Here is a 23315-nt window from a genome sequence, read left to right on the forward strand (position 1 = left end):
CAACAATAAAGAATAGTACAGGAAGTTTTGTTTTCTTAAAAAAAATAGAACAGTTAATAATTAAAATATGATTGTTAGTTAAACTATGACTTAAAAATCCCCTATCAAACAAAAAAAAGAATGCAAATAGTCTTTGCTTCACCATAGTAATTGGGACCAGAATTTCCATTGCTAAGAAATGAGGCCATTAAGCACAATATCATGTGTTCACCTGTTAACCACTGGCAGTCTCCATTGCTGTCAGTCCTGGGTTGTTACGCAAGCACCTGATGTGACCATGACCTGATTTCCTGCTGGCTTCCAATAAACAAAGTCAATGGGGAAGCTGGCAGGAAGTTGCAAGTCCTGGTTATAACAAGTAGGGTAGTGTTATAATGTGAGTGCAGCCAAGCAGGTGGGCAGATGATGTGAGTGTGGCTGGGTGCATGGGTGAGTGTTGTAGCTGGTGCAAGGGTGGGTGAGTGGTAGGAATGCGTGCTGTTCTGTGAGTGAACAGGCAAGGGACTGAGTGCAGAAGGGCTACGTGGGAAATGCTACAACCCAGCATGAGGCTGAATGGGCAGCTGCCTACCCATCAGAGCTTGCATTCACCTTGCCACCCAAGGGCTCTTTGGGAGAGAAAGCAGCAAGATACTGAACTGACGTGATCTGCCAGCTTCCCCATTGATTTGGCTTGTGGAAAGCTGTCAGGGAAAGTCACCAATGGCCATCTCATTACTGTGGTTGCTGTCCTAAGAACAAGCCAGTTGCCAAGTGCTCCAATTGCAATCACATGACAGTGGGGACCCTGACAACTGCAACTTTAGTTGCCATTTGTAAGTTCAGTGCCACTGTAACTTTGAAAGGTTTTTGAAAGAGTAGTTTTACTCCTAGGGTTACCTGTAGATCGTGTCAAGTAAATGTTTCAGAATTTAAAACAAGAAACTGCAGTGAAAAACATTGGTATGCCAGATCTAAAAAGAAAAAACAACTTTGAAACATTGAAATAAAACCTTTTTCCTTTCTAAAAAACTGCTAAGGGTCATGCGAATCCATAAAGCGAGAACATTCCATAATGATGCCAATTTATAGTTATCTGATGAATTTGGTCATTCAGAGACATAATATGAGAAAGTACATGTGTTGATTTACAGAAAATCTATGACGAATAGATTTGAATTATGGAATGTTATGTACAACTTTGGAATTGAAGTTTTATTGATGAATGCAATAAGAGAAACGTGCCTATTTTTGTTGTATAGCAGTGAAATTTTTGTATGTTTGAAAAATATGTGTGGTAAAACAACAAAAAGTCAAGGATGAATAGATGGTAAATGAATGTGAACTGAATACAGAACACAGAAATGAATGAACAGTATGAGAAAGTGAATGAACAAAGATCAAATTGCAAAACAAATATATAAGGGGTCCTTGGTCCTCTCTGTTTCATTACCCAAACTAGGTTACCTAGATGTTACCTAATTTGGGTAATGAAACGTCTGCAAGAAAACAACCAAGCTCACAGAGCACCAAGGACCCCTTATTTCAATCCTACTACAAATATTCTCCTTTATTGGTACAAATATATAATATCTGCAAATATATAAGGAGGATGAATGGATGAATTCAATGAAAGGGGAAGATTAAAAGGTCTTGAACCCAGATCAGATACATTCAGACGCACCTGTCTAATTTTTGCATAGTTATTTGTCAGTGTTCATGTAGAATATATTTTTATTAACTAATCTGAAAAATATTTAGGAATATTTGGATAGCCTTCAAAATACATATAATGCAGTGGTCCTCAGAGAGTATGAAGCAATTGATTTGTAGCTAAAAGAAAATTAAGATGCAGGGTAATTATTTTTCCTGCTTGATATGCATCTTTTAGGGCAAAATGGTAACACTACGTCTTAAAAAGCAAAATAAAATAAAAATAGAAGAACAAACCAGAGGTAATGTTATTCAAAGGTTTGTGTTTCCTGAATTTTCATTACTCAAAATAATCTCATAGATTTTTTTTAAATTTTAATCCCATTTATATCCCGCCCTTCTCGGAAGACTCAGGGCGGCTTACAATCTAAGCACAAATCAAATGTGCTTAGCAATAGCACATAGATGGGATTATTGTGTAGTAACCTACATTTTTTCAGGCAGGGATATATCAGTACCTTGTAGAAGGCTATAGTATTTGCAAATATAGCCTGCAAAATTATAAATATCCCAGCATATATTAATAACTTCAGACTAATAATTGATGTTTTCATTTTATAACCTTTGAAAGTTATAATTTCCATTCTGATTTTAGCATTTACTCTTTTTGGAAGAGAGCGACATGAAACGTGTTAAATTGGTCAGATCCAATTTATTTTCATTCAGGGGTAGGCAACCTTGGCTCTTTTATGACTCGTGGACTTCAACTCCCAGAATTCCTGAGCCAGCCATGTTGAAGTCTTCGAGTCATAAAAGAGCCAAGGTTGCTTACCCCTGGGATAGATAGAGGAATAACTATTAAAACACAGGAGGTTTTATATTGATTTGTTTGTTCATAGAATTTATATAGTTGCTAATCCTGTAACTAATACAACTCATAATACAAAGCAAAAAAATGTTTATAGCAGAGTGTATATATGTACAGTATGTATATATGTATGTATGTATTTCAGGCCTATGAAGGTCTGCTGGTTGAATATACCTTAATTCACAGGGTTTTCCAAATGCACCAAGCCTTATGCCATGATTTGTAAATGGCTGGACTCCATACAGATTTATAACAGCTTACAAAAAAAATTATAAATACAGTACAAAGCAAATATAAGTAAAATATCTATAGTCAAACAAATGAAAGAAAAGACATCTACAACCCTTGAAGATTTAGATGTCTTCCTGGGAAATGGAGGTCATATTATTATGTAGTTATTCTAGAACATTATTAGTTGGAGCTAATGAGATTAATTGTTGCAGAGTGGCTTTTACCTTGATTTTATGAAATGAACGGATGGATGGATGATTTTAAATTGGTTAGCCACTCACTCACGATGGACATTCATGACCATTTTCAGTCATTTCATGGATGGAATAGCATCCAGACTGAATTCAGGGAAATCATTATTGGGAATTTTTCTGGTGGTTGTTTTTCCCCCCCTCATGAGTTTTAGATTAAATCTGATTTATTTGGGTTTTCACCTGGGAAAAATCTCTCCTGGAAAAATTCCATTTTTCACATTTGAAGTATTGGGAGCATGGTTTGTTCAGGACACTTGCTCCAGTGGTACGATAGAGCTGATGTTTGACATAATGTGATAGTATTGGATATAGTCTTTCTCAGGTTATCCAAGACTGGGTTGGGTTTCACTCTACGTCAAGTATAGAGAAGCACAGCAATTACTTTGAAGAAGGAATGCAAGGGTAGTAGAATAAATACCAGTAATCCCTGAAAGAGAAAAGGTTTTGATTTTTGGGCGGGGGTACAAGACAGAAGATAGGAGAAATTTTGCAAGGCTTTCAAAATTCTGGTATTATACCTTGCATAGTCTTCTTGAAATAACTTTCTTGACCTGGTCTATCTTGACATCAATAACACCTGGTGTGATCATGATTTATTTCTCTGCTGTCACCGAAGGTCTGAAATCCTTCAGCTTCTATACTCTCCCACACTCTGTGGTCATGGGACTCAAGATAGACTTATTCAAAGACCTGGCCAAACAGTTGGGCCCTGAATTATACACACTGCTTCAGCACAATTACTTAACAATGTCAGATTGTGCTGGCTCCTACCTTAGCAGTAGTTCCTTCTGAAGTTCCTTCTGATGCAGTCCAGGTCAGTCTTAGCCAGGAGTTCACCATGATCTTTTAATACTGAGAAGAATTAGATTGCTTGTGATAGAAGCCAGTGTTCTCTTTAACTTCACCATTTCTGACCGAGGTGAGTGTTTCGTATCTTCTCTCTTTCTCTGCCTGTTAACTTTTAAATCTTCCCACTTCTCCCTGGCTGAAATTTTTCCTCTATTCTCTGGCATTCCACCTCTTTTTTTTAAATAAAACATTTCATATAGATAGATGAGGGCTGGTTAGGGGAATGGGAGAATCTGGCTTGGCCCACACAACAGGGAGAACACCTCTGTTAGGTGAAAATTCTACTTCAAACAGAAGGTATATATTTTCAGCCTGGCAAGCAGTACAGTCTGTTCTTGAAAATAAATCAGTACAGTGTATTTTTTCTTTCTTTGAATATATTTCTTACTATCTTTATAAAATCTTTTAATAAAAAACTAAATAAAAATTACCAACAGTTCCTTGCATGACTTCTTTCATTCTGCATCTTATGAATACTTGGAGCAAGTGAAGAACATTTGATTTGTGCTTAGATTGTAAGCCGCCCTGAGTCTTCGGAGAAGGGCGGGATATAAATGGGATTAAAATAAAAAAAATAAATAAAGAACGTTGCTAGAGGAATTCAGCCAGTTTCCAGAGAGTTTCTACTGAAGAATGAATCTTATAGCAATACAGAATTGGAGCAAAATAAATGTAGCGCAAGTTACAATTTTCTATGTACTGTTTACTTAGTGTCCACATCAGTTCTGAAAGAGTTTTCCAGATGTTTTGTTCATTATTATTTGGCACAAACTTTTATTTTAGAAACTATAAGAACTCTGAGTGATGTATAGCAAAACATATAGTAAAACAATTAAAATACAATCAGACATACAGGGCCCACTAAGGCCTGGAGAAAGATCCAAGTTTTCAAACTCTTGAACACGTCCTGAGGGTGGGTCATTTATATTTGTGGAGGTGGGTGGGTAGGGGTGGAGCAGGATGTTGTTCTAAAAGAGAATGGTTCAACACACTTCCCAGGTCTCATCAGGTGACATTATTAAATAGATGGGACCGGTTTTAAAGGTAACAACCAAAAGCACAACTACCTCTCTCTGAAAGAAGACTGTGGAACAATTATGTTTTAAACTTCTAAGAGAAAATAATTACCAGCACCCTAAATTGCAGTCAGAAGTCTACTGGTGTTTGAAACATAAAACAAGTCTTCTAATTTTTACATGTTCTCAAAATTCTTACATTTTTGGTAAAAAAGTTCAAAGTAAGGTGAAATTATTGCATGGTTATGAGTACAATTTAGCACTTAGTATATAATTTAGTATGTTTCTTTTAATAATGGCTGATGATATTTCATTCTAAATCACAGAGCTGAAAGAATAAAAGGCAGACAAACTAATATTCTGCACATTTCAGGTGATTTGGAAAAGATGGCAAAGAATGGAGTGAAAGCACAGTAGAGTTGAGATAGAAAATGGAATAAAAAGCACAATTAACTCTTTTCCTGTAAGAGGGCTGTGGAACAAATATATTTGTCTTTTAAATGTTTAAGAGTCGGAGAACATATAAAGCAAAAAGGAAATGCTCTTTAAAAGACAGGAAACCAAACTTGGAAGCAGTAACTGGTAACAAACTTGTAAAAAAATTGATTTGTTATAGATCTTGAGGACTTATATTAAAAATGCACTTCCATTTTTAGGATTAAAAGACAGTGGTTCAGAAGATAGTGAGAGACAACTCTTGAATCTTAAACGTATGCATGTGATCACTTTCAGGGATAGTGCTGAGTGATACATATCCCAGGCATTGGTTGAAGCCCACACATACTAACCTGGCCAATTAGAATTTATTGGATTTTGTGCTCCTCACTATTCCTCTTCTTGCAAAGGATCTCATACCATCCCAGCTCTTTTGGCAATGATTTGATAATAATAGCAATTTGACAATAATTTGACAACGATTTCAAGTGGTCTTGGAACTAGGTCTTGGAACTAGGTGTTTAAAAATGTCAAGGAAATGGGTCAACGCAGGATCATTTTAGGTAGAACAGGGCCCTCAATGTGAAGCTGATCCTCTGTAGAGAACTGGGGATGTACATCTCTCGCAGAGAGGTTGCCATAAAATAGAGTTAATCAAGTTCAAAAGCAGAGATGGAGCAATGGATTTATGGTGTAAAAAGAGAGAGAGAGAGAGAGAGAGAGAGAGAGAGAAAGAGAGAGGCTGTCCTTCCAATAAAGGAAGAAAGCAAGAGGTGAACCGAAAAGACGACAAGAGGGGTGAGCGGCCCAAAGAAATAGTAATCAGTGAACGCTTCCACAGAAGAAATACCACAGATGGAAAAGCTACACTCTGGGTACCCAAGAAAGGACCGAGAGAGGAGCGGCCTCGATCTCCTCGTACATCGCTCCACCCCCTCAGACATCCACCCGCAAAAGAATCACGTCATCCTTTTTGCTCACTGCACATGTGCAGCATTGCGGTTCTTGCTTCCATTCCTACCCCCCCTCCTCGAAACATCTGGGCAAGGCAGGGGGGGGGCGGCGGCGGCGAGGGAGCGTCCTGTTATGCGTGTTTGTCCGCTGGTCTGTCGGGCCTGCTTCCGAGCACGGCGCGCGGCCCTGGCCGCTCCGTCATGGAGGCTGCGGCGCCGGCGGCGGCAGCAGCAGCAGCAACAGCAGCAGCAGCGGGAGCCGCCGAAGCAGGCACAGCTGACGAAGCAAGCACCTCGGCGGCGTCCCCTCCTAATCCCTTCTTTCCCCGCCGGACGACTTGAGCCGTCCCGCCTCGCAGGCGCTTCACCAGCATGAGCGGAGGAGGAGGAAGCAGCGACGGCGGCGGCGGCGGCGGCGGCGGCAGCTCCTCTTCGTCTGCTCCCGGCCGGTTCGCCGACTACTTCGTGATCTGTGGGCTGGACACCGAGACCGGCCTGGAGCCGGACGAGCTCTCCGGTGAGTTACTCAGCCCCCCGCGGTCGCTGGGGAAGCACAGCGGCGCAGACGGCCAGGGGATTTGCCGCCGCCGCCGCCGCCGCCGGATGCATGGCGTCGTTTGGATGCCCTGGAGGAAGGGAGGAGCGGGGACTACTGTAGAGATGGTGGATTGTCTCTCGTAGGGCGCTGCGTTGACCCCAAGGGCGGCCCCCCCATTTAACATAACGGAGCGCGAACTTCTTTTGAGCAGCGATCCACCCTGTCCCGGGTTGCCTGAGAGGAAAGTGACAGATTGGGAGGGGGCGCGTGGGGGCTTTCCCTGCTTGGTGCGAAAAGCAAAGGCTGCTCTCAGGGATGATGCTGAAAACAGCTGCTGCCTTTGTTTTGGCCACCACGGGAGCTTAAATTTTTTCGGTCTTCTTCCTCTCCTTCAGCTTATCAGAACGTCTGAACTCCATAATACGTTGCTCCAGCTGGTACTTCGGAGGGCTTTTTAACGATTGTGGCACTCACCACAGTCGCATAAGATACAGGGAAACACTTCTCTGGTTTTTTTTTTCCTGTTTTCCAATCCTGTTCTATTTTCCAGTGAACAGTCTTTGATTTGTGTGTTTTTGGCCAACACCCAACTCTGTGGAGAGCGGTGTTGTTATTATTCTTAAACGTATTAACTTGACACATTTTTTTAAAAAAAGAAATAATAAGTTGGAAGGGACCTTGGAGGTCATCTAGTCCAACCCCCTGCTCAGGCAAGAAACCCTATACCGTTTCAGGCAAATGGCTGTCCAGTCTCTTCATGAAAACTTCCAGTTTAAGTTTAAGTTAATGTTTAAGTTGCATGCAGAAGAGATGGAAGAAGTAGAAGAAGTTGCAGAAGTATTGCAAAACCTATTATGGCTTTTGGGTACCTGCCAATATTTTTAATTCTTTTCAATCTTCTGCCCATCTCCATGAATGGATGGATAAACTAATCTCCCAGTTGATAAAGCAACACTATGTAGTTAGGAAATGGATTCAGTACAAAACCATATTTTCTAAGCTAGCATAAGAATTACTGAAAATATATTTTAATTTAGTTTCATGGTTATGTGTGAAATATTTCCAGGATTTAATTACTTTGTATAATCACATTACATTGTTTAAAGTGAAATATATATACAGGATTGGGAATATAACTTTCCATTATAATGCAATCAACTTTATATACTGTATAATAAGCATTGGTACTGCCTTTAATAATCTGTTCTATATTAAAATAAAAGGCGTCATTTACTTTTTACAAACCCAACATCCATCAAGTAACATAAAACTAAGCTAAAATGTGGTACAAACGTTTATTTAATACACTAATTAAACAAACCATAATATAGCATGTTAAAGAGCACAATCATATAGTCAACATTTCTCCAGTTTGAGATAGTATGCTACCCTATCTGGATTAGGATCTCTGATCACAATACCACTTTACCTGATTAAATACTGTTCTACATGGGGCTGCCATTGTAGAGAACATGGAATCTATTGCTGGTACAAAATTTAATAGCTAGATTTTTGATGGGAACTCCTGCCAGAAGAATGTGCCATATAGAATAATGCCTTTAATAAAGCTACAATGTAGAATATCAGCAGGATTTTGGACCCAATTTAAAGAGCTGATAGCTGATAGTTGCACAGAGTGTTTTAGGATTGGTATGGGTTATGAACATTGTTAAATATGTAAACAAATGTAAAGAATCCTAAGCCACATAGTTTATTTCAAAAACAGTTTAAGTATTTATGAAACTGAGTATCTGTTCAACCCTGAACATAATCACACATTCCTGGTTACAACAGCCTTATTTTTATCAGTATCGTACAGATTCTGGAAGAACTTAAATTGTTGTAATTTCTGGAATATTATATGGAATAATACTGTTAGTTCCTTTATGTAAATTTCTTATTCTAAAGTATTCTTATCTAACATATAGGATATTTTTTCATTTGCTGTTAGCAATATTTTAGATTTTGCTTCTCTTATTAAAATTATATGTATTTTTATATGTCGGGTTCATGCAGTGATAGAATTTTTTTCAAATTATTTTGATAAAATTCATCTTTGTAAACATGGAAGTCAGGTATTCTGTTTTTCCTGTGCTTTCAAGGATTATAATAATATGTAATTATGTAATACTGGTATATCCTTTAAAATGTTTAAAGTGTCTAGGTGAACAAAAATCATGAACTGTAAAGACATCAGTGAGCATGCCAAGCTGAATCACTAATATTTTACAAGTGGGGATCCAAATTTCTTGCTTCAATAAACTCTTGAAACTCTGATTGTGAGCATACTGAATTAACTAAATGAACTCTTCTGTAGTTAGGAAGATGCATATGTGCAGTAATATCCCATTGGATCTCAAGCCATATCCAGCATTATACTATAGATCAGGGGTCCCCAACCCCCAGTCCATGGACTGGTACTGGGCCTCGGCATGCAACCGGTCCTCACAAACAAAGCCCCATCCCCGGGATGCAGGCAGCACACAAAACCACACGTTCTCCACTCTGTGGAAAAACCTTTCTCCACAGAACTGGTCCCTGGTGTCCAAAAGGTTGGGGACCTCTGCTGTAAATAGTTCTGTAAATTGAAGCTAGTACAATCTGTGTTTCAGATATTAATTGGAATCCATGGAGAGTGTGAAAGGGCTAACATAATATGAAAATAATCAGTCATTGCTTATGTAACATCATTTACTATTTATATTACAATTTATCATACATTCTATGTTTTTGTTCTCTGTATAATTCTTTGGAAATTTATTTTTTATTTATTTATTTTTATTTTTATTCCATTTATATCCCGCCCTTCTCCAAAGACTCAGGGCGGCTTACAAGCTTAGCAGTAGCCTTCATTCTATGTATATGCCTGCTTATTAGGGCTTTCACACACACACCCAAGCGGCATTATTACAAAGTCAGCTTATTGCCCCCAACAATCTGGGTCCTCATTTTACCTACCTCGGAAGGATGGAAGGCTGAGTCAACCTTGAGCCTGGTGGGACGCGAACCTGCACTAATTGCAGGCAGCTGGTGTTACTTAAGGAGGCATTAGCCCACTGCTCCACCAAGGCTCAGTCTTGTATTCTTGAAGTATATTAGCTTATATGGAGATGTAATGAAGCCATAGCCTCTCAAGAGATACTATATAACATTTGCCCCAATTCCTGAAATCTTTATGAATATATTATCTTGGACACTTCAGTTCTCATGAATAGATTTTTCTAGAGAGTGGCTCACCTAATAATTAGCTTAAGTTTGAATTAGCCTGTTTTTGTTTCTCTGGCCTAAGGCATTGCTGTCTTGTCTTAAAATATTTGTTTTTATTAGTTCTTAAAGCAAAGACTAGTTTTATGCCACTTGCAAATGTTGCATTTTGTTCATATTTCAGTAAGCTGAAATAGAGGGATGCAGTAACATATTTAGGTTTTGCACAGTTACTAACTGTTATTCAGTGTATTTATGATTTGTGTTTCTTTCCTCTTGCATTTACCATTGACAATTTACGACTGAATAGGCATTTAAAATTGCATGTCCATACTTTTAGCACTATCAGGCTAGAGCAGGGGTCAGCAACCTGAAACAGTGAAAGAGCCACTTGGAACCGGTTCCCTCACAAAAGGAAAAACTGGGAGCCGCAAAAAAATGTGTGCGCATGCGCGTACATGCGCAGAACAGGGTTTGAAGAGTGGAGGCAAGGCGAGATATGCACCTACCCTGCATATTTGAATTGATTGGTTGAACTTTTTTAGTCCCACTTTTTTTTTTGGGGGGGGACTACACATAGCAGAGGACTGGGAGCCGCAGGAGACGGCTGAAAGAGCCGCATGCGGCTCTGGAGCCGCGGGTTGCAGACCTGTGGGCTAGAGCTTAATGAAAATATAAGATAGTACCTAGAAAATCTGATTAATTACTTTAACCTGTTTGATTTTATCCATGGATATCTTTGTGAAAAGGCATAAACTTTCTGTAGCCTATCATAGATGAGATATTATCCTAGTCACCTTTATCCTCAAATTTAAATATAATTACTAGGGTGAGATAATAAATGTTTCCTCACCAATTAATCTTATATGTAGGAATTCCTGTTTTAATACTCAAGAGCTCTTGTAGTAAACATTATCAAACAAAGTATTTCTACAACTTCTGCTTTTAATTTCCTTCTGAATTTCATGTTTAGAAATCTTTTGTTGACTCAACCATGAGTGAACATTCTCAATGCATTGTAGGGCATAGTAAGAATGTTATGTACTTATACAGTGAGATAGACTGTTTGACTGATTGTACATAGAGGTAATTCTTGGCTTATGACAGTGAAACACTAATTTACATTGTTAAGCAATGTGGTTACAAAGTGTGGCATCACACTTTACCACCATAACTCTAGGACCATGTGGTTTGGTAAGCAGGCAGAGGTGGGAATCCCAAGCAAAGAGTGCACGGGTGTGTTTAGGTGCTGCACGAGGTGGTGGGTTGCCCTGCGCAGGGGGTCCAGAGTGGGAGAGGGATTGGATTGGATTGGACTGAATACTTTATTTGGCCAACTATGATTAGACACGCAAAGGAATTTGTCTCCGGTGCAGAAGCTCTAAATGTAATGTGCAAAGCAAAAGAATAATGATAATTATAATAATAAAAGTAATACAAATAAGAGAGCTGAGTAAAGAAGATAATAGAAGGTTAACTAAAGATATTTATTTCATGCAGGATAAAAGATACAGATGTGTGAGGTGAGGTGCAGTAAATTCTGAGAGCAGACTAGCTGGCGGGAGCCACTACAGGGTGCAGATAGCAATAGCAATAGCACTTAGACTTATATACCACTTCATAGTGTTTTACAGCTTATTGTTTTACAGTTTATAGAGTCAGCATATTGGCCTCAGCAATCTGGGCCCCCATTTTACCAATGTCAGAAGAATAGAAGGCTGAGTCAACCTTGTCAAGTTCAAACTCCTGGCTGTGGTCACAGCTAGCCTGCAATACTGCATTCTAACCACTGTACCAGCACAGCACTTCCAACCACAGCACTACAGCAGATAAGCCAGGGATGGAGGGTACAATAAAGTATGTGATCCCCAAGATCTCATACACCATAATGGAACTCCCTAGGAGAAAAACCAGCAGGGTCAACTTAAAGGAGAACTTGCAACCTGCCCTGCTGGTTTCCCCATGGATCTTACTTGTGGGAAGCTGGCAGGTAATGTTATAAATGGGGATCACGTGACCATGGCTTGCTACAGTGTTGTAATAATGAGCTGGATGTCTGAGCACCCAGATCACAATCACATAACATGGGAATACTGCAATAGGTGTAATGTACCACTGTAAGTCCCCCCCACCTTAAATGCTTTCGAATTTTAAATAATCGCTGATTCAGTGGTCATAACTCAAGGAATACTAGAATTCCATGATTTCTTGAATGATGATTTCTGAAATTAGCCACAATTGGTTAGATGCTTTATTACAACCATGCAAACTAATTTTTGTCTTAGCATGAAGTAGTAGGAGAAAAATGAAAACAAGCAGAGTGTTTTTGCCTTATGTATTTTGTGTAGTGTATTTATATAGGGTAAATAATAAACATTTCGTCCATTTTATGCTTTTTTTCTTAGATTTAAGGGTTATATGGGTTCCTGCTAAACATTTGTTCCATAATCTTTGATGTTGAACTTGATAACAGCAGCACGGTTACTGGTGGGACAATATTGGAAGAAGGATAGTTTGCCTACTATAGAAGAATGGGTACTAAAGGTATCGAATCTTGCAGAAATGTTTTAAGATTTCTGCTTATTTGAAGGATCATTCGCAAGAAAGATATATTTCAGTTTGGAGGAGATGGATAGATTATATTCAGAATAAATATGGGACTAAAAAGTTCCATTTAGCTTATGAGTAGATTTTAGATTGTTATTAATTTTAGTATTAGTATTGAGTATATTTCTGTTTAAGTTATTATTATTATGTTTTTAATAATTTGAATGTATCAATGTTAAAGGGGAGTTAAAGCACATTATGAATTTGGTTAATTTTATAATGGATAATTTTAGTTAGAATATGATTATTATATCTATGACCCTGTATTCAGCTCTGGGAAGTGGGGGGGGGAGGGGGTGGTTTGAGGCGGGTGGCTTTTGGGGATATGTATTGTAAAAATTTTTTTTGTAAAACTCTTTAATAAAAAAAACATTTGTTCCATAATCTGTGCTTTGTTGAAGCATCCTGGAAGATATCATACTGGAGTGAGCCATTGTGTAGCTTTTCCTCCACTGATTGTATTTTTAACTGTAGAAAGTTCTCTGTGCTACTCAGTCAGTTTATCTTTTAAGAGGCAACTGTTGAAGTGAAAAAAAAGGGCATTTCAGTGGAAAAAGGAGGATAAGGAGGAGAGAGAAAGAGCATTCTAAATAAAGCAAAATGGCTCTTAAAACACAAACAGTAATCTAACTGATACATAGTAGGGCAGTTTTCAAGGTTAAGCTCAACTTAATGTTCTCAGAATAACTAAATTTGACTCTGGGAATGTTGCCCTTGATTGCTGGGATCACTAACAATAATAAAAGAGATTTGGTGTTGCAAAGTTGTAATAGAATACAGTGCCTTCCTAGATGCCAGTTGTTTTAAGCTGTTTTTATTCATTGGCTTTTTAGATTTACATCCTGTCTTTTGTTCCAAGGCAAAAGATGGCATACATATCTCGTTTGTCTCTCACATTCTCCCGGCCCTCTTTGGAAGTTTGAGCAGAGAGTGACTGACTGGTTCAGTGTTACCCAATTCACTTCCAAGGTTAAGGGAAGGCAAGAACTCAGGTTTCCTTCTTACCCCTAGCCCAGGACTTTAACTACACCAGATTTTTTATTGTATACTTACTGTTGCTTAATCCCTACACCACGGGTGTCAAACTCACCACGTCACGTGACGTGTTGCAATGAGTTGTGACTTTTTTTCCGCATTGCCAGAGCTGAGGTGGGTGCGGCATCCTTATGATGCAACCGGCCCACGGGCCAGCAGTTTGACACCCCTACTCTACACTGTTAGCCCCTAATGTCATCATTAGGAATTGAAGATAAATTTTCATCCAGAGCAAAAAATGTTTGGAGAAATCTGAAATAGTTTGAGAGCTACTTCAGAAGAAATTTTCACATTTTGTTGCAAACTAAAGACATGTTATTACTGGATGCTACCTAATTTGAATTACATCAGTGATGTCATGTGAACATCCGATATTATTAGAAGCTTGATGAATCCTGAGCTGAATGCACAATAATCAAAAGAACAATCTGTAGATTGTAGTCAGAGTAGCTACTAATGTTTTGGATCCACATTAATCAAAGGAGTTTTAATTCTAAATATGAATTTAACAATCTTTATGCTTCCAGAACAGAATAATAATATTGTACCTTCTCTTTGTTCAGTGTTGTCTGGAATCAGAAAAGCAGATTGTGGTTGTAGATCAATCAATAAATAATTTTAAAAGAATTTAATTCCACCTTGTTTGGCTGGTTCCAATGTAACAAATCACGAGGTGTACACTTTTATAAAATGTTAGATTAATTTTATTTTTCTTTTAATAATTTAATTTTAATTGTTTTTTTAAATACAGTAATAAGTTGCAAGTGTTTTTTTCAGTAATCCATAACAAAATAATAGTGCAATTCCATAAGCAGCTCCACCAGCTATACTATTTAATATAATCTTAATAATTCATAAACCATTTAAAGGCAATTAAATTTTTCTTAGGTAAGGCTATGAACATCACAAGAACATGATTTCAAATTAAGTATCTGTGTCACATGCTTTAATTTTATATACTATATATACTCCTATACAAGCCCATCTGTAGACAAGCTGATCCTTAAATTTTTAAGCAAAATACTCTATAAAATGTACCACCCACAAATAACCTGACCCTTGAATTTTTTGTAATTTAAATTTTCACAATTGGCTTTTTTGTGGGTAATTCATGGATTATCCATTTTTCATGGCATTTTTTAAAAAAAGTATTACAGTATATTTTCAGTATACAGGTAGTTCTCAATTTACAGAGCCAGAATTTGTGTTACTAAACAAGGTTAAATGAGTTATACAGTTTTTGCCACCGTTAAGTGATTCGCTGAAATTGTTATGTGAAACATACAATCATTAAGCAAATCCAGCTCCCCCATTGACTTTGTTTATCAAAAGCAGGCTAGAAAATCACAAATGGTGATGTGGGGAGACTGCAAAGGTTTTAAGTACAAAGAGCAGTCTTTAGTCCTTTTCCCCCCAGTGCCATTGTAACCTTGAATGGCCACTAAATGAATGGGTGTAAGTCAAGAATTATCTGTACAGTACTGTTTTTTAAAAAGTATACTAATGGATAATAAGCCCATCTGCAGATAAGCAGAATCTGTTTTGGGGGTGTATTATTATGGCATCTAAAACACCTCCACGGTCACGTGATCAAAATTCAGATCCTTGGTAACTGGTTCATACTTATGACGGTGGCAGTGTCCCTTTTGCAACCTTCTGACAAGCAAAGTCAATGGGAAAGCCAGATTCACTTAACAACTGAGTTACTAACTTAACAACTGCATTGATTCACTTAACAACTACAGTTAAAAAAGTCATAAAATGGGGCAAAACTCACTTTAACAAATGTCTCACTTAGCAACATAAATTGTGCTAAGTTGAGGACTACCTGTATATATGATATCAATAATTAAATACTAGGAAATAATTAGCTTCTATATAGAGAAGAAAGAAAGAACATTTTGCTCTGGAAACTTCATCTGAATGAGAATGCTGTTGCTGACCTTTCAGAAACCTTTTATTAAGAAGATGGAATTCCTTTGTTACAGCAGTTTTCTTCATTTCTCTTCTTTTTATTTCAGTTTAGTGAACTGACCATAATGTTTTACAGCTTCTCATCTGTTCTCTTTTATTTACTATATCTGACGGAGACTCACCTGTAGAAGTCTGCAACCTCTGGGCTCTGATTTTGGACAACAGTTTGTAGCTGCACAGAAGCACTGGTGCTACTGTACCGGTTGTATGGCTGCCTTCTTCCCTTTGACTTGTTTCTATTGCTATTAAAAATCTTTTTGTTGAGCAAATCGCTTTAATTTCCTTTTTTAAATATGTCTCTATATTTATTGTTTTTCCTCTTCCTACTTTATTAGCTGTTATGTATGTTCTTAATGTTACTTATGCTGAAAGCTACGTTTCATTTTTTAGTGAAAAACAGGATTCAGGATCAGATACTTCTATTCATAATTTATCATTTATCAATTTAAAGATAGTAGTACAGATTGCTTCCAGCAAAAATGGAAGTTTCCAAACGGCGCTTGGGCCCCCACCTGCCTCCTTTGCTCACAGCTCGGTCGATGCCCTGGTGGAAGCCTGGGAAAGGGCAGCCACAGAGGCACTCGACCAAGTTGTACCCATGCGGCCCTTGACCCGACGCAGATCCCAACGGGCCCCATGGTTCTCCATGGAGCTCCGCGAGATGAAGCGTCGGAGACGGGGCCTAGAGAGCTGTTGGAGGTCCAGCCGATCCGAATCCGACCGGTTACGACTAATGTCGTTTACGAGAACTTATCTCGCAGCATTGAGGGTGGCTAGGTCTAACCACTTTGCCACCCTCATTGCGTCCGCAGAGAATCGCCCGGCCGCCCTGTTTAGGGTGACTCGCTCTCTCCTTAATCAGGAGGTGAGGGAGGAACCCTTGCAGGGTCGAGCCGAGGAGTTTAGTCGATTTCTGTCGGACAAAATCGCTCGGATCCGGACCGGTTTGGACTCCGACTGGGCAGAGTCTGTCGAAGAGGATACGGGCGGTCTTGTCGATTTAATCTGGGAAGAGTTCGATCCTGTGACCCCTGAAGAAGTGGACAAGATCATGGGGAAGCTGAGCTCCACCACGTGTTTGTTGGACCCGTGCCCCTCCTGGCTGACTTATGCAGCCCGGGATGGGACACGAGGCTGGCTCCAGGCAGTGATTACTGCTTCTTTGAGTCAGGGTAGTTTTCCCGCCGCCTTGAAGGAGGCGGTGGTGAGACCCCTCCTCAAGAAGCCGGCCTTGGACCCAGCAATTTTAAACAACTATCGTCCGGTCTCCAACCTTCGGTTTTTGGCGAAGGTTGTTGAGAGTGTGGTGGCGCATCAGCTCCCTTTGTTCTTGGAGGAAGCTGACTACCTAGACCCGTACCAATCGGGTTTCAGGCCCGGGTACAGCACGGAGACGGCATTGGTCGCGCTGGTGAATGATCTCTGGCGGGCTCGGGACAGGGGTTGTTCCTCTGTCCTAGTCCTTTTAGACCTCTCAGCGGCTTTTGATACCATCGACCATGGTATCCTGCTGCGACGTCTCAGGGGGTTAGGAGTGGGAGGCACGGTTCTCCAGTGGTTCTCCTCTTACCTCCTGGGACGTTCGCAGTCGGTGTTGGCAGGGGGGCAGAGATCGACCCTGAGACCTCTCATTTGTGGAGTTCCTCAGGGATCGGTTCTCTCGCCTCTCCTGTTCAACATCTATATGAAGCCGCTGGGTGAGATCATTCGTGGTTTTGGAGTTGGGTATCACCAATATGCTGATGATACCCAACTTTTTATTTCCACCCCAAACCACCCCAGCGATGCCCTCGACGTGATGTCCCGTTGCCTGGAGGCGGTCCGGGTCTGGATGGGGAGGAACAGGCTTCGTCTCAACCCTGACAAGACTGAGTGGCTGTTCGTGCCGGCATCCCGGGAAATTCCGATTATCCCATCATTGGCCATGGGGGGTGAGCTATTAACCCCCGTAGATAGGGCTCGCAACTTGGGGGTCCTTCTAGATTCACAGCTCTCTTTGGAAGAGCATATTGGAGCTGTGACTAGGGGGGCCTTTGCCCAGGTTCGCCTGGTGCGCCAGTTGCGGCCCTATCTAGACCGGGATGCCTTGCGCACAGTCACTCATGCGCTCGTGACCTCTCGTCTAGACTACTGTAATGCTCTCTACATGGGGCTGCCCTTGAGGTCCACCCGGAGACTCCAGCTGGTGCAGAATGCAGCCGCGCGAGTTGTCTTGGGAGTTTCCCGATACTCCCATGTTACACCTCTGCTCCGCGAGCTGCATTGGCTACCGGTTGCTCTCCGGGTGAGGTTCAAGGTGTTAGTTATGACGTACAAAGCCCTTCATGGCATGGGTCCGGATTACCTACGGCAACACCTGCAACCGGCGTCAACGTCCCTCCGTCCAGTGCGCTCCCACAGAGAGGGCCTCCTCAGGGTGCCGCCGATCAAAGAATGCCGATTGGCGACCCCCAGGGGGAGAGCGTTCTCTGTGGGCGCACCAGACCTTTGGAACAGCTTACCGGTTGAGCTCCGGACGGCCCCCGACCTTCGCTCCTTCCGGCGCGATCTTAAAACATTCTTTTTCGAACAAGCTGGCCTGGTCTGACGGGGTGGGGTTGGGTTTTTTAAAATTAGTTTTTAACTTAATATGTATTGATTTTATGGGCATGATGTTTAATTGGTTTTTAATGGTTTTTTAATTTTTGTATCTGATTTTTATTGTGTATTGCCCTGTTCACCGCCCTGAGTCCTTCGGGAGAAGGGCGGTATAGAAATCAAATTATTAAATTAAATTAAATTAAATTTTCTAAATTTTAAAAGAACTTAACCGTTGCATATCCCTATAAGCATTGGCTACCAGTTGCCCTCCGGGTGAGATTTAAGGTGCTGGTACTTACCTTTAAAGCCCTACATGGCTTAGGTCCGGGATACTTGCAGGACCATCTGCTGCCGGGAACAAATTCCCATCGTCCAGTACGCTCACACAGAGAAGGCCTCCTCAGGGTACCGTCAGCTAGGCAATGTCGGCTGGCGACCCCCAGGGGGAGGGCCTTCTCTGTGGGAGCGCCAGCCCTATGGAATCAGCTCCCCCCTGAGCTTCGGATGGCCCAAAACCTCCAATCCTTTCGCCGCGGCCTCAAAACACTCCTGTTCCACCAGGCTGACCTAGACTGACAGGCATTTTAATTAATTTATATTTAGTATTTTTAATTTATTTTTTAAATTCTCTAATTTTAATTTATTGCACAGATGTTCTCAATTTTATTTCTATCTTGATTTCTGTACTTATTATATGTTTTGCTGTTAGCCGCCCTGAGTCCTTCGGGAGATAGGGTGGGATATAAATCCCATCAATCAATAAATAAATAAATAAATAAAACATGGAGTTTAGAAGTATTTCTAAGCATAAACATTTAAACATGCATTTCACACATTCAGTCGTAATTTGCCTTTGGTGGAAGAGACAGTATTTTCCTGTTATGAGCTATGAGCTCATTCCCCCCAAAATCAGTAATGGAAGATATTTCCATGGGCAATTTAGTTAATAACTCAGCAGAACTCCTGACAAATTTCTGTTAAGTATCCCCTCAGAACTTAATAAACGGTCACATACAGTACATTTCTCTGCCAAGTCTCCCGAGTTTTCCACTGTTTTTAAAGGTACATTACTGGTAGGAGTGTTCTGTATAAGTGTTAAAAAATTGTTTCTGCAGTATTAAAGATTACAGGGTAGTTCTTGTATAATGAAGTGCTTTTTATTTTGGTAGCATGGTAGGAAAATGAGATTAGAATTGCAATGACACTTAAAAATGCATTTGTTGTAGATCTTTTCCCCCCCCCCTCCTCTCTGTGAAGAACGTTGTGTTGTATATCATGTTCTGAACACCAATGAGCTCTTTTGTTTTAGAAGTAACTGAGACAGACGTGATATGGTAGCTGATACATCGGCGAAGAATGGTGTAGCTGATGTAAGAACAGCTGTGTTCAGTTAAAGTTGTTTTGGAGCTGCAGTACAGTATGAGAGTCTTGTTTATAGCTGACATGACACAATGATTCTGTGCATGGTTGTATTTATAATTCCAAGAGGAGATCAAGATACATACGATTCCTTTAATTCTCTAAGAAACTTTTACAAATCTGTTTTTATTTGTATGTATATTGTTGACTTAATTTTGCAAAAAACTGACAAGAGACATTCACAGCTGACTGTATTTTTTCCCCAAGTGGTGTGAGCAGAGGGGCCTACATATTCTAATTACAGCATAGAAATATGTTTTATTGACCTCCTATACTGGGAAGGATGCATGTTCACGATAGTTAAACTAATAAAAAAATGGTAAGTACAGAAAGTTAACTCAAATTGAGAAATGGTATAGAATTATTTAATGTCACTCAACAGTCTTCATTCATGCTTCTCTAACAGTGTTCCTATGCCTGATCTCTGTTTCCCGCAGAGGAGAAGGAGGACTAATTCCTCTCCATCTGCGGAAGAGAACTGCTCTGGTAGGCTCAGAAAAGGAACTTGGATCTTTGGAATCTAAACCCCATTTGTCCACCCAGCCAGAGTTCACCTCTACTCAGTAGATAGCTCTTTCAGCCCGTCCTCACAGATGAGAGGGAATCATCTCAATAGGCGGCAGCAGTTTGCAACATTCCCTACTGGCTCCCCATTGACTTTTTGGGAAAGCTGGCAAAGAAGATTGCAAATGGTGATCACATGATTGTGAGGCACTTGGCAACAAGTCTACATGCAAACAGGGTGCCAAGCACTCAGATTGCAATCATGTGATTGTGGGAACAGCATCATGTTTTACAATGGCTGGAAGTGCTTTATGGACTGTTTAGTTCCCTTTCTGAGCTTGTTGTAACTTCGAATGGTTTTTAAATGACCAAATGTAAGTCAAGAGCTATTGTATATATCAAAAAGGAGGATAAAAATCTATACCTTTAACAACATCAAACAACATCTGCCTATCCTAGGTTTTTAGGAAGGACTCGATAAAATCCAGTATAAACGTTGGCTGATTTTGTGACCAACCATAATAATAATTAGCTATATAATAAAGAATCATTCAGAATGTTCACCAAAGTTACTTCTTGATCAAAAATGTATGTTCATTCTCTCAGGTTTGATCAAAGTTTATGTGATCTTCCATATTTTCTTTTACAAAAGTCTGGATATAATCTCAGCAAAAATAGGCATTGTATCCTTGTAATGCCTATTCCTGTTAGTTGTATCACTGTCAATAGTATATACTACCAATATTATAAATATTAAAATAAATTTAATAAATAATAAAATATTAATGAACCAAAGCTGAATTTATATTTAATTTTTCTTGTAACATTCACATGTTATGATTTCATTATTGTTTTATAAAAGAATACATACACTAAAATGTGAACAAAAATATTACTCTGAACACCTGTAACTGGTTCTCCTGACTGTGAAGGATTTAAAGAGCAGTGGCATAAATAATTCACAGTTGAAGGTTTATCTTGTATAAGTAGTGAAAAGGAGCAGGCTGTAAGGAAAAGGAGGAAGGTTGGGAGGAAAAGTTTGAGAAAGTCTCTGCCCTAATGTATACTGTACATAAGTATAAAGTGGTAAATTAAGAAAAATTCAGTTGCTGGAAATCTTGTATCACTACAGCTCTCCTTTCATTTTAGTAAAACTAGCTAAAGAGAGGGAGATTTGTTTTTGGAACAATCCCTTTCAGATTAGGCAGCTGGCAAACACCTGATGTATCTTTTAAAACACTGTATACTCTGTCTCTCACTTGATTCAAACATTGCCCTTAGCAACAAACCTCACAATGACTTTTTCTTTCCTTTTATATCAGGGGTGTCAAACTGCCGGCCCACGGGCTGGATACGTCATGGCAAAACCGCACCTACCCCATTGCTGGCAATGGGAAAAAAGTCGCGATATGTCGTGACATGTCACATGACATTGCGATTTGGACACCAGTGTGTGTGTGTGCGTGTGTGTGTGTGTGAATTAAAGCTTTAGTGCATTTGGGAAGCTGTTCAGAACATCCGATGTTAGCAGCATTGACATCTTGCTTTTGATTTTAAAAATATTTTGCTGAATTATAATTTTAGATTCTAGTGATAAAGTGCCATTGTTTCATGTTTTAAATATTGCATACTCTGAACTACTTCATTGGTCTAATACAAATTAAAATGTATATGTTATAAATATAAGTATATGTAAACACCGTTCATTTTTCTTCCAGCACTATTTCATGTATACAGAGTTACCTCATTTCATGTCAAAGAGTTTCATTTTTCCTAATCAGTTTTATATTGTCAAGTTGTATGTTGTAAATTGTATGTTCCTAGATGATAACGGAACATTTTTGTATAAATAGTATAAGGTTCCCTAAGCATTTTGAATAAGCATATGCAAACTGGAATAATTTTAATTAATTAAAAACTAACAGCAACCATTCCAAAATCAGTATTGCTTGCCTCTTAATCAGAATGTATTGGAGAATAAATGGTTCTCCCACAATCACACTTTGCAGATGGTGATAAAAGCTTTCAGCTTGTTTGAAGCATGCTTCATGTATTCTCCTCTATTGTTTTAACAGCTGTCACACTTGGCATGCTCATTGCCTATTCAGTTCATAAAGGTGACAACATTTATTTTTGGAGTTAAAAATCTCCTCTTTTAGGATTTCATTCTTAGGAAGTAAAGTGTGTAAAAATGTTGACTTTATTAAATTGTCTATAGTAGGTTTCTGGTTTAAATTTCTTCACTGGTGTTTAAGACTACTGTACTGTTTTTCTTTAACGTAATGTGAAATTTGCTGAGTCAGTATAGCTTTTCTATATAAGGAGGTTTGGGATGTGTTTTGTTTTTTTACCAATAAAGCATTTTAGAGAATATAAAAATCTGATATTATTCATAACATGTCATTTGAATTTTGTGCAGTATTTGAATTTTGACATAGTAGAATCCTTTGGAAGTCAGATTAGTGTTATCTTTTGAAACCCAGTTTGAGGGATTTCTGGACCTGTTACTCTTCCTCCTTGTTATTAATACTTGTTTATATATATTACCTACTTGCTGTTAGAGTTGGGACAGAAATCTTGCATTGGTTCAGGTTAATGCAGAAGAAAGTACAAACAAACAAGCAGTTGCACTAGTGTTGAAATTGGGTTCATTCTGAATTCTAGAGAATTCATCATGTTAATAATAGCTGTATGAATTTTTATTTAGGCAGTTAACCTAGATCAGGGATGTCAAACTGCCGGCCCACGGGCCGGATGTGTCACGCCGAAACCGCGCCCACCCCATTGCCGGCAATGGGGAAAAAGTCGCAATACATCGCAACGTGTCATGTGACATTGCGAGTTTGACACCCCTGACCTAGATCAAGAGTGGTCTACTTGTGGCCTTTAAATTGCAAAGTTTTTCAGATGTGGTTTGCTATTGCCTTCTTCGTAAGAGTGAGAGAGTGAGTAATTGGCCCAAAGCCACCCAGCTGACTTTGTCCCTCAGGCAAGACTAGAACTCACAGTCTCCCAATTTCTAACTTGGTACCTTAACCACAACACCAAACTGGCTCTCTATAAAAACTAGAGGGATTGTTCAGGCACTTGCCAGGAGTCAACACTGACTTAAAGGCACACACACATATAGCTTTCCTTTCCCGTTATATATGAAATTACATTGATTGCAACAGAAAGATACATTTCAGAGGAGTACATTCCTATTTAGTAACCAAT

At 39.4% G+C, this 23315-nt stretch overlaps 1 protein-coding gene across 4 annotated transcripts in view; it reads left to right on the forward strand.

Moving 5' to 3' along the window:
* The first annotated feature begins 6310 nt into the window (after positions 1-6310).
* Positions 6311-23315, forward strand: part of DENND5A (DENN domain containing 5A) — a 72192-nt gene continuing 55187 nt past the window's right edge. For all 4 annotated transcript variants that reach the window (XR_014025078.1, XM_081317382.1, XM_081317383.1 and 1 more), the window contains exon 1: positions 6311-6755. Coding sequence is in view for 3 of the 4 variants with exons in the window: in XM_081317382.1 (XP_081173508.1) it covers positions 6611-6755 (145 nt within the window). In the remaining variant the exon portion in view is untranslated. The remainder of the gene's footprint in view (positions 6756-23315) is intronic.

The sequence above is a fragment of the Vipera berus genome, assembly GCF_964194415.1.
Source record: "Vipera berus genome assembly, chromosome: 1".
NCBI lineage: Eukaryota > Metazoa > Chordata > Lepidosauria > Squamata > Viperidae > Vipera > Vipera berus.